The sequence below is a fragment of the Pimephales promelas genome, chromosome 4, assembly GCF_988280905.1.
Source record: "Pimephales promelas chromosome 4, fPimPro1.hap1.1, whole genome shotgun sequence".
Taxonomy (NCBI): Eukaryota; Metazoa; Chordata; class Actinopteri; order Cypriniformes; family Leuciscidae; genus Pimephales; species Pimephales promelas.
This window is the reverse complement of record NC_142772.1, coordinates 43,756,119-43,772,434: the sequence shown is the minus strand read 5'-3', so window position 1 is coordinate 43,772,434 and position 16,316 is coordinate 43,756,119. Positions and strand designations below refer to the sequence as shown.

The 16,316-nt window shown below is 34.8% G+C and overlaps 1 protein-coding gene across 5 annotated transcripts in view; it reads right to left on the bottom strand.

Annotated features, from left to right (window-relative positions):
* The window catches only part of ksr2 (kinase suppressor of ras 2), a 104,718-nt gene that overhangs the window by 85,417 nt on the left and 2,985 nt on the right, over window positions 1-16,316 (bottom strand). For 4 of the 5 annotated variants that reach the window (XM_089130557.1, XM_089130558.1, XM_089130559.1 and 1 more), the window contains exons 2-3: window positions 9,328-9,468; window positions 5,517-5,667 (exon numbers count right to left, since the gene is read on the bottom strand). In XM_089130557.1, the coding sequence (XP_088986683.1) occupies window positions 5,517-5,667; window positions 9,328-9,468 (292 nt within the window). Of the gene's footprint in view, window positions 1-5,516; window positions 5,668-9,327; window positions 9,469-14,803; window positions 14,848-16,316 lie in introns of those variants that run through there. The other variant, XM_089130561.1, reaches the window with a different exon arrangement.

Below are 16,316 nucleotides of genomic sequence, written 5' to 3'. Positions count from 1 at the left end.
TCTTTAAGGCATTCATCTTTTGTTACTTTGCTTAATTAACTCTTAAGTGTCTGAGCGTTGCCTCCGGCACTGCCTTCAAATCAAACGTGTGGCTGTCAGTTGTATGCAATCTCTCTTCTTTAGTCTCAAAAAAAAATGTTTAAATGTTCAAGAGATGCTCAAAGTGAATAAATATCTCTACGAGGCACTGTGAATAGCATTTTCTAACTCTTGGTATTGATTAAAAACTGCACTAATAATTTATTTAGTGCTTTTGAAAACCCACCATACTCATCTGGAGCAAATACATACAAGTAAGATAATTTTGTACAATGTGGATTTGGAGAAATTTTAGGCACTGTATGTTGGAAATAACATGTTTTTATGCCAATTATGGTGATTTGGTCAAACATCTGCTCTATAGTAATACATTTTTTAAAAAAAAAAATTCAAAAGTGAATTTGATGAAGACCAGTGAAGAGAGTTCTGTCCAACAATGGGAGGTCAATAAAATAGCAAGATGAGCAGTATTATACACCTGATCTTTATAAACTGTAGATATAGAAATGCTGACATACTGAACGTGAAATTGGTACACACTGAAAGGTCTTGGGAAATGGCTGAGATGTGACTTTCCACTTTCGCTATGGTGTATGTCTTTTAAAAGATAAGACAGAAATCCCTCAAGCCAGAAGAAGTGATTTCATCCCTGTATATCGAGGGAATGTCACCGCAGCCGACAGATTCTGTTCTTGAAAGAGTCACAACCCCCTAAAATTACAGTGTGGATAAATGTTTTAAAAATATATATATATTTGGGAGAACTTTGCTTTATATATATTTGAATTGAACTGTATTACAAAACAAAAGAGAGATGATTGATTCCCTTGCGCTGCTTTGCTCTGCCTACAAGAACAAAATCACAAAATTACTTTTTTTCTCTCTCTCTGGAGAGCCGTGAGATAATGCGAGGTAAATCACATGGAAACACAAGAGAAAAGGTTTAACCGAACATCATATTTTCTTTCATAAACTGAGACTGGATGGTCACCAAAGCTCAATAAACCTTCAAAAAAGTAGCCCATATGACTGATGACTGATGTATTATATTATATTTAAAGGGACAGTTCACTTTGAAATTCATTTTTGGTATGTTTAAGCATGTAGGTGTCTTTGTTTCCACAGTAGTTTCAATTTAGATATTTTTAGGTCAAACCGTACTTGTCTGTCAGTCATATAATGGAGGTCTATGGTCACCACCTCAAAGAGCATGCACAGAGAAGTCCAAATTAAACATGATTTAATGACTCGTAAATGTAAGTACACATTGATGGCCTAAGACACGAAACGAGCGGTTTGTGTGAGAAAACGAACAGTATTTATATCGTTTTTACCTCTTGTAACCACAGCCACGTTCAAGCGATCTGAGGGCGTGGGCGCAACAAGAGGTAAAAATTATATAAATACTGTTCGTTTTCTCACACAAACCGATCGTTTCGTATCTTAGGCCATCAGTACTTACATTTTGTTTAATTCGGACTTCTCTGTGCATGCTCTTTGAGGTGGTGACCATAGACCTCCATTATATGACTGACAGACAAGAACGGTTTGACCTAAAAATATCAAAATTGAAACTACTGTGGAAACAAAGACACCTACATCTTGGATGCCCTTGAGGTAAACTAAAACATACCAAAAATGTATTTCAAAGTGAACTATCCCTTTAAGTCTTCTGAATACTATCATTATGTGCAGGAACAGACCGACCGACATAGAATACAAGTCTTTATTCGCTGATAATCTTGTTCGACATCCCTGGTCCCCATTCACTTTCATTGGATGAAAAAAGCAGCTTGGATCACAGAATAAACAATGTCCCAAGTAGTTTCGGAATGACATGAGAGTGATTAAATGATGACAGAATTCTCATTTTTAGGTGAACTATCCATTTAAATGAATCAAAATCTGAATAAAGACACAGCAGAGATGAGAACAAGGAGGGTATAGTGGCAGACGGAGATGGAGAGCGATGAAGAGAGGTGCGATTTCTAAATTATACACCACACTCTCGTGACAGCTGGAATCCCCCGTATAGTCCTTGTGTGACACCTCTGCTGAACCCTGCGGAGCCCGTGCTGTGTCCTTAACAAGCTATCAGCATCTTAAAAGCATTTCCAAGCCCGTCTTTAAACAAAGCAATCCAGCCTGATCTCACTTTCAACGGTGCAATCGGCCGTCTGAACACTATCACAGCGGGAATCCACGTTTGAGAAAATCCAGGCACTCCAGGGCGGCCGCGCTGTCGCTACTCAAAGCAAATACAGAGTCAATGGCGGAAAGCAATATCCAATGAGAGAGTACCACGGAATTGGTAAAGAGATTCAATGACAACAAACTGCATTACATTTTAACACTTTTTTCAAATCAAGATACCAGCACAATTTGAACAGACAGAGAAAAGCCTGCAAACAAACACTCAAATGCAAGTTTACTTTTCTTTTAAAGCACTCTAGTATGTGTAATATAATTCACCTGCAAAAGAACATGCCAGAATAGTTCTCCTTTGTTTCTATTCTAACAATTACACAACATACTATGAGACTTGAAAAAGCTTTGCTGCCCTCTCTTGGTCAACACGGACATTTTTAAGTTTCCCAGAGTTGATCCTTGATAAATACGAACAAAGAAGCCTGTAAAATTCCTTCAAGACATTTTATTAACCTATATAAAATGTAATGTTTCATTCGGAGTAAACCAACTGAAAACGTGGGGGAAATCTCATCATTAAATAAAGCTTTTTCTCTAATCCACATTGGCCAGAATGGCACCCTTTCATTTCATACTTTTACAACCTCCTTTTGCCAAGATTTTGAGTCCTATAATGCCTGATGAGTTTGGAGGTCAGAGACCAATCTTCATACAGAATCTCTCCAGATCCTAATTTCATGTTGAAACGCTCTACTCTTCAGTTGTGTTCGGGTCAGGGGACTGGAAAGGACAAGGCAGAACCAACCATGTCTCCATATAAGATTTCTATGTCAGGTTTTGATTTTGGTTGATCTGTTGGTATTTGATCGAATCCATGACACCTGTATCTGAACAAGATGTCCAGGATCTCCGGCAGAAAAATAGGCCTACAACATTAAATATATTTGATTGTACACATGGGGTTCTTTTTATTCCCATCCACACCAGACCCATGTGGTGGGTCTGCTGCCAAAAAGCTCTTTTTTAGTTTAATCTGAACACAGAATCCAGAAGAATTGAGGTGGTGACCATAGACCTGCATTATATGACTGACAGACAAGAACGGTTTGACCTAAAAATATCAAAATTGAAAATACTGTGGAAACAAAGACACCTACACCTGGATGCCTTTGAGGTAAGCTAAAGCATACCAAAAATTAATTTTAAAAAAATTAATTTTACTCTAAGAATGTACTAATAATTGTGGCCAACGTGTTTTGGAGAAGAAGAAAAAAAAATCCCCCACATTCATTAATTATACTCCAACGAGTATAATTAATGTATAATTAACTTTAATAAAACTTAATAAAACGAGTATAATTAACTTTAATAAAAGATCAAAAAGATAAACAATGCAGATTTATTTTCACAACCTTCTTTGACCATATTTACCAACAGTGCCAATAATTCTGACCACAACTGTATGTGTATATTATGTGCAAGATGTGGTTTTATAGGCTCCACTCCAGTCCTTCAAGGGATTTAGCATCAGTAATCAAGCTCTTCTAATTTCACACACTGGTGACATCTTAAACTTTACTGAGAGCAGGAAACCCTTCCTTCAATCCAATCTTTTTCAGGAACAATCATCTCCAGCTGTGGAGGCAGAGGACAGATCTTTCCGTTCATTTAAAGTGTGAGGTTACCTAACACCATTATCAAACTGTGCTGTATTTCAGAGAGCATAGTAATGCACTGCTGCCCTCCAGAGGTAGAAACAAACACACAACGAACAATTGGGGCTCTATATATGAAGCATACGGTTCTTAACTCAACTCCAAAGAACCTTTTATGCTAAAAAAGGTTCTATAATGACAAGAAAGAACCCTTTTGGCACATTCTTTATAGGCTATTATTCATTCATACTTTACATTATTCTGCAACATTTTGTAGTTGTAATTAAATTATTGTTTATTAAACTGTTGTAGTAACTTAATATCTCATTTTAATCATGCAGATTTTTGGAGAAAAATTTAAATGGCACTCTTCGTGTGATATTGATTAATAATTACATAAAATTATATAAATATATACATTTTCAAACCCCCATATCCTGAAACACATGTATTCATAAATACATTTTAGGGTCTTGATGTTTGTCAATAATATGAAATATTTAATCCCGAAAGGACAAAACAAATGATAATGACTGAACCCAAAAGGTTCCATGTAGAACCTTTTTCCTGGTTACAAAGAACCCTAAAGGGTTCTTTTTATTGAACCCTTAAAAAGGCTTCTGGATAGAACCTTTTAGGGGTTCCAAATACGTAGTGCTGATAGAACCTTTTAAGGTTCTATATAGAACCTTTTCTTCTAAGAGTGTAGCATACAGCCCTGAAGCTAACTGCAATGAAAACATACTGTAAATATAATAAAATTTACAATCAACAAAAAAATATACTGCTGAAAATTAGATTCAATGTATAATTTGTGTTACTATGACTAATGATTTTTCAAATTTGAACTTTATAGGGTAAAAATGATTACATTTCCAAAATATTTCTGTGCATATCATTTCCAACTATTCATTTTTTTATCAATAGTAGTACTATATTAACTACACTCACCAGCCAATTTACTAGGCACATCCGTTCAACTGCTTATTAACAAAAACATCTAATCAGACAACAGTCAAGATGATCTGATAAAGGTCAAACTGAGCATCAGAATAGAGAAGAAACGTGTCTTTGAACGTGGCATGGTTGTTGGTGCAAGAAGGACTGGTCTGAGTATTTCAGAAACGGCTGTTATAAGAGTCTCATAAGAATCTCATAAGAGTCTCAAAGACTTTATGAGACTTTTTTTTCTTCAAAATATTAAAAAGACCCCAAGCCCCAGTCCATCCCACCTATATATAATAAACTAAAATACTAAATAAATACCTTCAACCAAAAACAACCTTCTATATCACTAAATGAATCATATTAAGTAAAACCAGATGCATTATATGACACCGAGTTACATAAAGATATGTTTACAACCCAGTCCACAATAATGAAACTCAGCATTGTGTTGCCCTCTACTGGATGTTCTCCGGTAGAGCTTTTCTCTCACACTGTGAACAAACCTATGAATACCCCCTTCTAACAATCTACTATAGTAATTCCCTACAATGTGCTTTAATACCTTTCTGTTCTTTTTGCCATAAAGTGTAAGCTGATTGATGGATGGATGTGTGTTATATTACCACGTCACCACTACATTTCTAATAGCACTGTCAGTAATTCAGGACTGTGTGAAGGCTTTCAGAACAGTCTGGTGATATTTTTTGCTGCATCCTGTGAACTCACCTGATTTGTGGGCTGACCGTAGACATGTGAGCGAGGCATTGAGCCGAGCACATTCTTCATCACTCGCTCCAAACTTCAGCAGTGCCTCACACACCTGCTCATCAGACATCTCCAACAGAGCCTCGAGAGTCAGCTCACCTGGGGAGATCTCCTACAACAAAGACATCACACCTGATTATGGATGGAGACGAGTCTGAGACACGCCAGTTGACCTCACAAGAAAAGCCACATGGATTTGAAATAAAACTTCCAAAAAATAGTATTTACATTTATTCATTTAGCTGACGCTTTTATCCAAAGGGACTTACAATTGCTATACATGTCAGAGGTCGCACGCCTCTGGAGCAACTAGGGGTTACGTGTCTTGCTCAGGGACACATTGGTGTCTCACAGTGGATTCGAACCCGGGTCTCTCACACCCAAGGCATGTGTCTTATCCACTGCGCCATCACCACCCCATATTTGTTTAAAATACTACACTACTATTCAAAAGTTCAGGGTCAGTATGTTTTTTTTGTAAAGTTAATACTAAATTAACGTAGACATTAATAGATTTATTCAGTGTGGATGCATTCAATTGATCAAAAGTGAAAGTAAAGACTTTCACATTGTTATAAAATGTTTCTATTTTAAATAAATGTTGTTCTTTTGAACTTTCTAATCATCAAAGTATCCTGAAAAATGCATCTCCACAAAAAATATTAAGCAGCAAAACAGTTGCCAATATTAATAATAATAAAAAAAATTATTGAGCTGCAAATCAGCGTATTAGAGTGATTTCTGAAGGGTCATGTGACACTGAAGACTGGAGTAATGATGCTGAAAATTCAGCTTTGATCACAGAAATAAATTACATTTTAAAATATATCAAAATGGGAACCGTTATTTTAAATTGTAATAATATTTCACCATATTACTGTTTTTACTGTATTTTCTTATATTAAATAAATTCAGCTTTTGCATTAGAGACTTTGAAAATATGTAATAGTATAATAAAAAAAAATATGGGAAAATCAAAGAGAATTTGCAGAAGAAATATACAGAGGGCATTTATGGACAGAAAATAAAAATAATAAATGAGTTGTTTAAAAAATATTTTAAGTATGATAAAATTATCTTACAAGTATGATCTGAACAAGGAAATTATTTGAAATAATACCTCTTTTTGAGTAAATTAATCATGAAATGTATTTATTATTTAATAAAACTCATGACATCATGACATCAATTACTAATGCTGTTATTTAACAGTAAATTATAATAAACTTACAACCTTGGAGCAACCTGAGGTTAAGTGCTTTTCTTACAGGTTGACATACATTAAAATTCAAATATTAAACACTCAACTTTTTTTTTTTTTCTTCTTGGGAGATGTGTAAAATAAATACCAGCTTTTAATTCATACAAATTTACTCTTCTCATGCATGGCCTTGGTTCCAGAAGTATTTTCCCCATTCACTTTTTCCATTGGGATCTTAAAAAAGTCTGTTTAAGAGTTATAAGTCACACTGTAAAAAAAAAGTGTTGGTTTAACTTAAAAAATTAAGTAACCTGGTTACCTTAAAAATTCAAGTTCATTGAAATGAAAAAAATGAGTTAATACAATTTGTATTGTACGAGATTGATTTAATCATCATAAACTCAAAATATTATGTTATCTGAACCACATAAATTATTTAAGTTGATTTGACAAAAGAAAAAATGTTGTGATTACAAATCATGAACCTATTTTTTTACAGTGCATAAATCAAGCATTAAAAACTTTAACTTGAATCAAAAAGAATTTGAAATCGAACAAAATTGCAAATAAGACTATGCACTTAAACTGCTTTATTGAGAGAAAGAACAACAATCCCATGAAGCACTTCAAATGATATAATATAAAACTATTGATTTAAAGATGTAGATAATATATACGGAAACAAATAAATAAAAATTATGAGGGCTAAAGGCTTAAAAAAAACTTGCAGTTCACAATATTTAGGTCTTTAAATGTTTATGTTAAGTTAATGTTCAAAGTCAGTTCCCCTGTGGAGAAAAATATGAATGATATTGGAAAAGGACAAATGAATATGAACATTTTCATTCCAAAAACCGACTGTTGCACTCTAAATACTTGCAATTCCTCCTCCATATCAGCAGGGGGCTTCAGCAAAATGGACAGCGCCAACATTTCAGCACTAAGGACAGCGACACATGAGAAAAACCTGTATCTTCTGTTATAGACCTTCTGTTTACAATGTTTCTTCCCATTAGATGGAAAATATTTAGAAATATACTGCATGGGAAAGCATCCTGATCCTTCATAAAGATGCTCTCACTGGCCAACTGACACATTTACATATAATTATACATAATCTCTCCATACACTCGTGTCTGAATTTCACTTTAGTGTACAATATCTACTTTTTCTATTTATTTCCTATTAGTTTTCTATTCTTTTTTTTAATTCTCTTTGTATAGACATACCGGTATTAGCTTATAATACATTTCACAGCTCTGAAATGTGATTAATTTGTTAGCTTTATAAAGATTTTATTAAGATCTTTTTCTGAGAATTTCCTATTATCAATCTCAACTTGGAATTAACTAATTAAACTATATAATGTAGCACTGTTGAGTTTCCTTGAACATCCATGGAAATTTCCATTGCACAAAAGGTTCTCTATAGTGGAAATCGTTTCTTTAGATTATTTAAATGTTCTTTACACTAAGACAAAAAATGGGTCTTTTAAGAACGGGAACCTTTATTTTTAAGAGTGTAATTAAATCAATATAATTGTTTTTAGAAATTTAGGGGAGTAAAATTGTCAGGAAAATATTTAGAGACATTTTCTTACGCAATATATCTGCAATATTTAGCGCAGAAGAATATCATGTAGCCCTGTGGACGATTCTAAAGATGTTGTTAGTCATGTCTAAAACACATTGAACAAATTCTAACCTCTAACCCTAACCTTAGTGTTGGTAGCACATACTAAAACAGTGGTTTCAAACTCCCTACAGTACAATACCCTGCAGAGTTTAGCTCCAACCCTAATTAAACAAGCCTGATCCAGCTAATCAAGGTCTTCGGGATTACTAGAAACTTCAAGGCAGGAGAGTTGGCATTGGTTTGAGCTAAAGATCTGCATGACAGTGGCCTTCCAGGAGCAGATTTGAGACCACTGTACTAAAAGACAGCATTACTGTTTGTCACAATCGGATCCATCCATGATATTTTCAAACTCTGAACTGAATCCATGAAGTCTGAACTTCTCTTGACAGGTGACTGCATGACGGAGTTGAACAAGGAAAATCAACTGTGGGACAGGGTTAGGGATGGGCAATGTACGGGTAGACACGATTTAACGGTTGAATTTTGTCAACCAGCAGAGATTTGTCAAAGAGAGTCTACTAATGCTTTACTAATACTCTGATGAGAGTTTATAGACATGTAGGTGCAATGTTACTTACAGTTAGTACAATGTCTAAATGGGACCATCAAAATAAAGGGTCACCGAGAGGTTTATTGTTTGTTTGTTGTTTTTTTACATAGGCTAGTATTCGTTTTTTGTGATATTGAAATTGGTGACAAGAGTTGTGAAATTTCAATAGTACCAACATTTTTGGTGATATAAAAACCTTATTTAGAGCAAAAAAGTTATATCTTTATTAGTGAAATAAAATGACAATATAAGATGACTATCTGACTATATGTATATGACTATAAAATGACTATATGACTATCGTGATATAAGATTTTAGTCATATTACACTCCCCTGTTTGTACTTAACTGGTTGAGGAGAAAACATACAGGATTGTACATACCTCAATGACCTCTTTCCTCATGTTAACAATGCGGAACCAATGTCCCAGCTGCGGGAATCCATCCAGGTCCACATTCCGCTCCTGTAAGGACACTTTACGCTTGCAAGAGAGCTGCCGACTAAAGTACTTCACCAGTTTACCCTGCAAAGAAAGAAAGACTTTAAATAGCACGCATATTTGAACATTTTTAGTATTTTATAAGTTAGAGAATTTACACCATATTTAAAATGTTATATCACCATGTTTACACAAATATTTTAAAGTTGGCATGAAATGGGCGTTGCAATAGGCTTTTGTTCATTATGATGTATTTTAGAGTGAAACGGCTTCTCGAACAATCCATCAGGAATAGACAGGATGGTTCGATCATTTGGGTTTGCTATTGCTGTGATTTCATGTGAGTGACCCGTGGTCACAAGAGAAGAGATGTTGATGCAAGAAGGAAGGGGAAGTTATTTAGATTAAAAAGTAGAGAATGGGTGACAGGAAAGGATACACCTGTGTATCCTCGCTCATGACCCCTCAGGAAGCTTTCCTTGCCTCCTTGGGGTGCAATTGGCCTTTAAAATGGTTAATTTTGATCAGTTTCCAGCTCAAGGGCAGGAGGATGATGGAGGGAGGAAATGAGAAAGGATCAATTGGAGCAGCACTCTAAATTTCTCCGCCGATATGATAGCCGATTATTCAGAATGATATCTCCCAGAAGTTTGAAAAATAGAAATCTCTCCCAACTAATGCCATAAGCTATACAATGAAGGAACCCTCTCATTTGGTAAATTAATATAATATTAGAGTTTGAAATAGAAAAACAGAGCCCTATTATTTATTCAGTTGCTATTTATTTTCAGATTTTTTTTTTTAAAGCTGAAATGTTTGTTTCTCTGTACTCAGTAGCATAAGTATAAGGTAGCTTTCATAACATATTCAAACATACATATATAATTAAGCTTCTCTCTAGTGTTTTTTATAATTAACAAACCAACTGTGAACACTTGATAACTTTGGATAACCTGAGGTAAATGCAACGTCAAGTGAAATTTTTCACAAGCAGTTTTATTGACGGTTGAAACACTGATTTATCGATTAAATGAGACATTAAACATTTATATAAGTTGTACTGTATCTTTCAACATACATTTTGAAGTTCATTAATGCATTTTCATGCTGTAACTTGTATTAAAGAAGAAGAATGACTCAATGACTTTCTGCTGCCGCTTGAACTGAGATGCTACAGAGATCTGTCACGTCACATTTAAGAACATAAAAAAAACGCTATTTATTGTTTGAATTGCGTGATAAAATGCACAGAATTTGTAAGCTGAGGCTTTGTTTCTTACCAGAAGCAACAAAGCGCAAAGCTTTTGAGAGGCGTCGAGGCACAGACGAGACCTGGGAACCTCGCTTGAACTACGGAGAGGGTTTTCACCGACGTCACGTTCTCTGGGCGGTAACCCGGATGAGCGGCCATTATGGAGGCACTCGGATGTAAACAACAGCATGGACTGCACTGTAAATGTACTACTGAACACATTGTTACACTAAAAAAACACAGAAAAAAATCCGTGGTAGGTGCGAAATCATATAGAAGGACATATCAAGCAGGAGATCTTTATTGCAGATGCAAACCCCTCTATCAGTGCCAATGTCAGTGCTGTATTGCCCAAGAGCTGCATGGACTCACAAATCGGATCTGAACACTTGCGATAAACAGTGTGGACATCATTTTAGATGCTGTGCTTCTCTCAACCACAAACGCCTTCTTTCATCAGTTTTTTAAACTCTTCTCTTTAACTTTTGGCAGTCTATAGAACACGAAAGGTATTTTCCCGATGCCACCGATTAGTACAGACCAAAACTCGACCGTTGTTCAGCAGAAATATTCATCCAAATTTGCGAGTCCGTTCAGTTCAAATTGGAATTATTTATGTTCTGTGCCTCCAAAATGGCCGACTTCCGGATTATGCAATGCAATTTTAAAAATAAATTATAATGATATGCATAGATATATCAATATTCGAATTCCAAGGAAACTGTGAATTTTTATCATATATAACTGAAGTATAATTAGTTGTATGACACACATGCAAATCCATGAGCAAACTCTAAATGCAATGAGTGGCATTTTTTCTGTCCTTAATCTCATTCAATATTTTATGATCTCTTTGAGCTGATTTTAAGCATGTTAGAAAAACATGAATATTCTAAACTGGACAAAGTTTCCCAAGACAGTGAAGTCACTGCTATGCAGGGAAACGAGGAGGAATAAAAACAACATTTAAAGCTTTGTTACTTTCAGAAATAAACAACTCAAAAAAACTCACAAGACACACTAACTATTTTCTATAGCATTTTACAGTTCTCATTTATGTATTATATATATATATATATATATATATATATATATATATATATGGTTAAAATAGCATCAGTGGTTAGCAAGGATGCAGTGTTGAATAAAGGGTAGAAATCTATAACATACAATAATTATATTAAACATGTGAATGATGTGAGTAGAATGTGACAGCTAAAAAAATAAAAAAATAGCAGCACTGTAAAAAAACACATTAGTAAACAGAGACCTATTTTGCACTATTCACAAAACTATTTGTTAGACAAAAAGCATAAATGCACTACAGTAAATAGTGCTAAAAATGCTTTTTCTGTCATCACTTTTAAAGCACAGAAGGTAAGTTAGATGAATGCATTTTTGAGTTTAAATAGGTCTACACTGAAAAAAAGGTTTCTGTGGTTCGGCTCCCTTCCCAGCATGCACTGGGGCATGAATAATTAATATGGTTGCATTGTTTGACTGTTTAACAGTTTTATTCACACAGTTGTTGTGGGTTTTGTTTTCACGTTTAGAAAGGTATTTTGTTTCCACGTGAATATACACTGGGAAAAAAATGGTGTAGAAGAAATTTTCACTAAGAAATTGCTAGAAAATTTCACAAATAATTACATAAGTAACACATTAAATTAAACATGAAATTATTACAAAATATGAGAGGATGCACAAATTATTAAAAGAAAGATGTGCAAAAAAGCAACTTAAATTCACTAAAACATTGAATTAGTAATCTGTAAATTAATTCATTATTTAACTCACAAGTAATGCAAACTGACTGTTGCCCTTTTTTAAATTCTATGATTTTGTTTTTACAATCTATAAAATGTAAAAACTAGAGCAAAGCGTGTTTTTATCCACAAGTGAGCCTGAGAGGTAATGAATGTCACACACATAGCAAAAACAAAGAATAACAGTTGACAAGCCGTCCAAAACTGTGTTGCCATCAAGACACATTTTGACCTTTTAAACTAATAAGTAAATAAGTGTCAGCTATTTGATCGGTTCAGCCTTATCAGTTTATTGAACAATCTCCATCTACATCTCAGAAGTCTGGTCAGTTTCAGTTGTGTTGGGTTGATCTCCCTTGGCATCACGGTTTGCTGAATGTTACTGTATTAAAACAAAGCATGTTGTCTGTGTGGGTCACAGATCAAACGCAAAGATTAAAGCCTATGTTCCTTTAAATGCATTTTCTCTCAAAGTTTTCAATTCACTGCCTGAACTAATACCCTTTCTGAACTGAAAAATATCTGACCCAAATCCAAGAAAACTGAATAATAAATACCTGTCATATGACAAATCACGTCATATTGCGAACAAAACAGATTAATTCTTTAACTCGGGGAATCCCAAACTTTTTTTCAGCTGGACCTTTGGTACTGTCACTGTAAAAGGGTTGCTGTAAATTTTACAGTAACTTACTGGCAGCTGGATGATTTGAACCGAACAATGGTGTAAAAATGATTTAGTTCGACTCCCAAGACAAGACGATGCTAACCCGACTGACCAATGGGAACGTGGCCTCGCTCATGACACAATTTTCACAGTGAAAGCAAAATCCTGACTTGAGAGCTAGAAATTGCATCGAGAGCAAAGAAAAGCATTTTGAGAGAAACACTTTTTTCACGCTGATAGCAAAAATTAGATATTTGAGGGGTTTTTTCTAAGTATTTTGAGAGAGATTTTTTTTCTCAGAAACAATTGTAAAAATTTCAAATTTATATTTTTTTTATGTTCTATGAGAAAATACTTTCTCTCAAAATATTTTTAGTTATTGGTATGAAAACTCTTTCTCTCAAATATTTTTTTTTCTCTCATGAAATGCTTTTTTGCTATCAGTGCGATAACTTTTTCTCTGAAACATTTCACTCAGATCATTTATTTTCTCGTATTTAATAAAGACACAATTCTAGCTCCATAGTTTGGGTGAAAGTATCGTATTATAAAAGTAAACTAGCCAGAAAATGTGATATATAAACTTTACTTTAGTTTATTATGTAATACACAGACAGGTAGCCCACATAGGTTAGTACTACACACATTTTTTTATTATTATTATCCATAGAGTTTGCTGTCTTGTATATCGAAGTATGACTGAAACAACATGATTAGAGCTATTTTCTTGGTTGTGTTTGCTGTCATGCAAATGTAGTACACATCCCATGTTAACAAACTTTCAAGACTATCAAGTTTATACATGATCAACTTATAAAAACAAATGTATAGGCTAGATGTATAGCCTATAGGGCTATATAATTTAAATTATGGTTTCAGGCCTCCCCACTGTATTATATTACTGTACTATATTTTGCTTGCTTTAAAGTAATGCCATACATGGTTAAATATAAAAATGCTTGAATGCTATAATGAGTGGAAAGTACCTAAAATACTTTGTGACATACATGTAGGGTAGAAACAACTGCATTTGACTTCCTTTATGTATTATGGTTTGAAAAAAAAAAAAAGGAAATTTGTGCAGGAAAAGGAAAACTTAAGTGTATGGACTTGCTGTTAGTAACCAAAAATAAAGGTCAACGAAAGGGTGCAGGGGGTGAAGAGAAAGTGTTAAAAATCACAAGCGGAGGTGAAAGTTACGAAGGCTATAGTAAAGAAGGGGAGAAGCGCTAGAAGAAGACAACAGCGTAGGCAAAAGTTAATGGACGAAATGGAATTGGAATTCCCAAAAAGAAGTATAAAACGACTAAAGGGATACTTCAGGATTTAGCATTAAGCTTTGTATTAGTAGAAAACCTGCAGTATTCTCGTTCTCCCGCGGCCCTCACTCGTCCTGCTCACCACAGTAAACATAATGAATAGCGACTGTAGAACGCAAAAGCCGATTCTCGGACATTTTGGGCGATCTCGAAACACATCTTAGCGCAGACTCATCACGAGACTCACTAGTAGCCTAGACTTGTGCGACAAAGTCCTATACCCCTGATGGCAGTGTAGGCCACTGTGTTTGTTTGGTTTATACTATTGTTTGTTTCTCATTATTTGGTAACTTTTTCTTCTAGTCTGAGGTGCACATTAGACTGATTAAAAAAACACCAAAAGATTTATTTCTTTATTTTCTTTATTTTGGTGTTCACATAAATCATTAATTTTATCCTCATTTGCAAAACTAACCTTCTGAGTTCATGTCTGCAGCATGGTTTCCGGGGGTGGGTGTTTAAGAGAACGGGCGGCCATCCTGTTCCTCCTTTTATGCCATCCCAAAGAATTCTGGGTAGTGTAGGCATAGTTCATTTCTCAATGGGAGCAGGGGGTTATTGTTTCATGTTTTATTGTGTTTATGTTCATAGTATGTAGAAATGCACTTGTTTAATACTTGTATTATTTTCCTTGTATAATTAAGGTTGATGTATTTTGAATATTATTTTCATTTTCAGTGTAGTTATGTATTATGTATGTGAAGATTATTTAAATTCCCTATTACTGTAAAATGGTTGACCCTTTCAGTATAAAGGAATGTATGTTTGTCTGTAAAAGCAGTTCTGGAGAGAGGCCTCCGTGAGGAGGGTTACCTTGAGTGGGTTTTGTTTATGTTATTTATTTTATTTATTTGTTTTGATGATATTCTTTATTTGGAAGTCAATAAAGAGTTCACTGACTGCAAGTTGTGTCTCCTGCCTTTGCTCTGGTCATGTCTTTACAACTTGTTGTTTAACTACAGCGCTCTGTTACCGGTAGACGTGGCCTCCTAGGGCAGTGAAGCAAGTGCATTCTGGGAATTGTTGTCTTTCATCTATTAGCCAAAAATACATTTTCTATTTTAGAATTTAAAAATTTCAAAATAATTTCATTTAATTTTTCTTCTACATAAATGACCCATTTTAAATACACATTCATCTTTTCAGAGGTGAAGTATCCCTGGAGTGAAGCACCCCTTAGGTGCTGTCTGCATTTAAGTCTGAAGGACACCTGATTCTTTTGACTTTTTCTCTTTTGTAATGTCTCTTAGCCATCTCTCTTTCTACAGTCTTTCTTCAAATCTCCCTCTTGCTCACTCTTTCTCCTACCCTATCAAGAGTGGACACGCCCCCCTACTGCTGATTGGCTACAAGTGTGTTGTGGCGCTCGATCAAATCCAATTTCATTAGTCTTTCTCGGAAATCCCTTTAAACCTGAGTTTTTTTAAATTATTATTATTATTTCTGGATGAGCATGTACAGTTAAAGAGTCACTGTATCGATGTAACCAAATGGCATTACACTTTGAGCATCACTGGTGGCTGGTAAATTGAGGATGCTAATGCACGTCCATCACCAGGTAAACAAGCAAGAACCCCCATATAATATCTAATGTTTGTAATTATTATTCCATCAACATGAACAAACAAAGTGCTTCATTGTGACATGCTGACACTAGTGACGGCTTCAATCAACAGCCAACGGGAAAATGGGTTTCCCCACGTCAAGTGAAAAGAGCACAAATATACTGGAGCTGTTGAAAAGCAGACTATTTGGTGGAGTAAAAAAAGGATCAATGCAATGCCAGCAAGCATGCAAAAGCACATAATCATGTTTAAAAGTATAATCATACACAAAAAACACAAACCTAAATCGCAAAATAAAACAATACTAGATCATAAAAGACAACTGACTGGCTATAGCCAAGATAGTAAGTGTCATATGTAGCG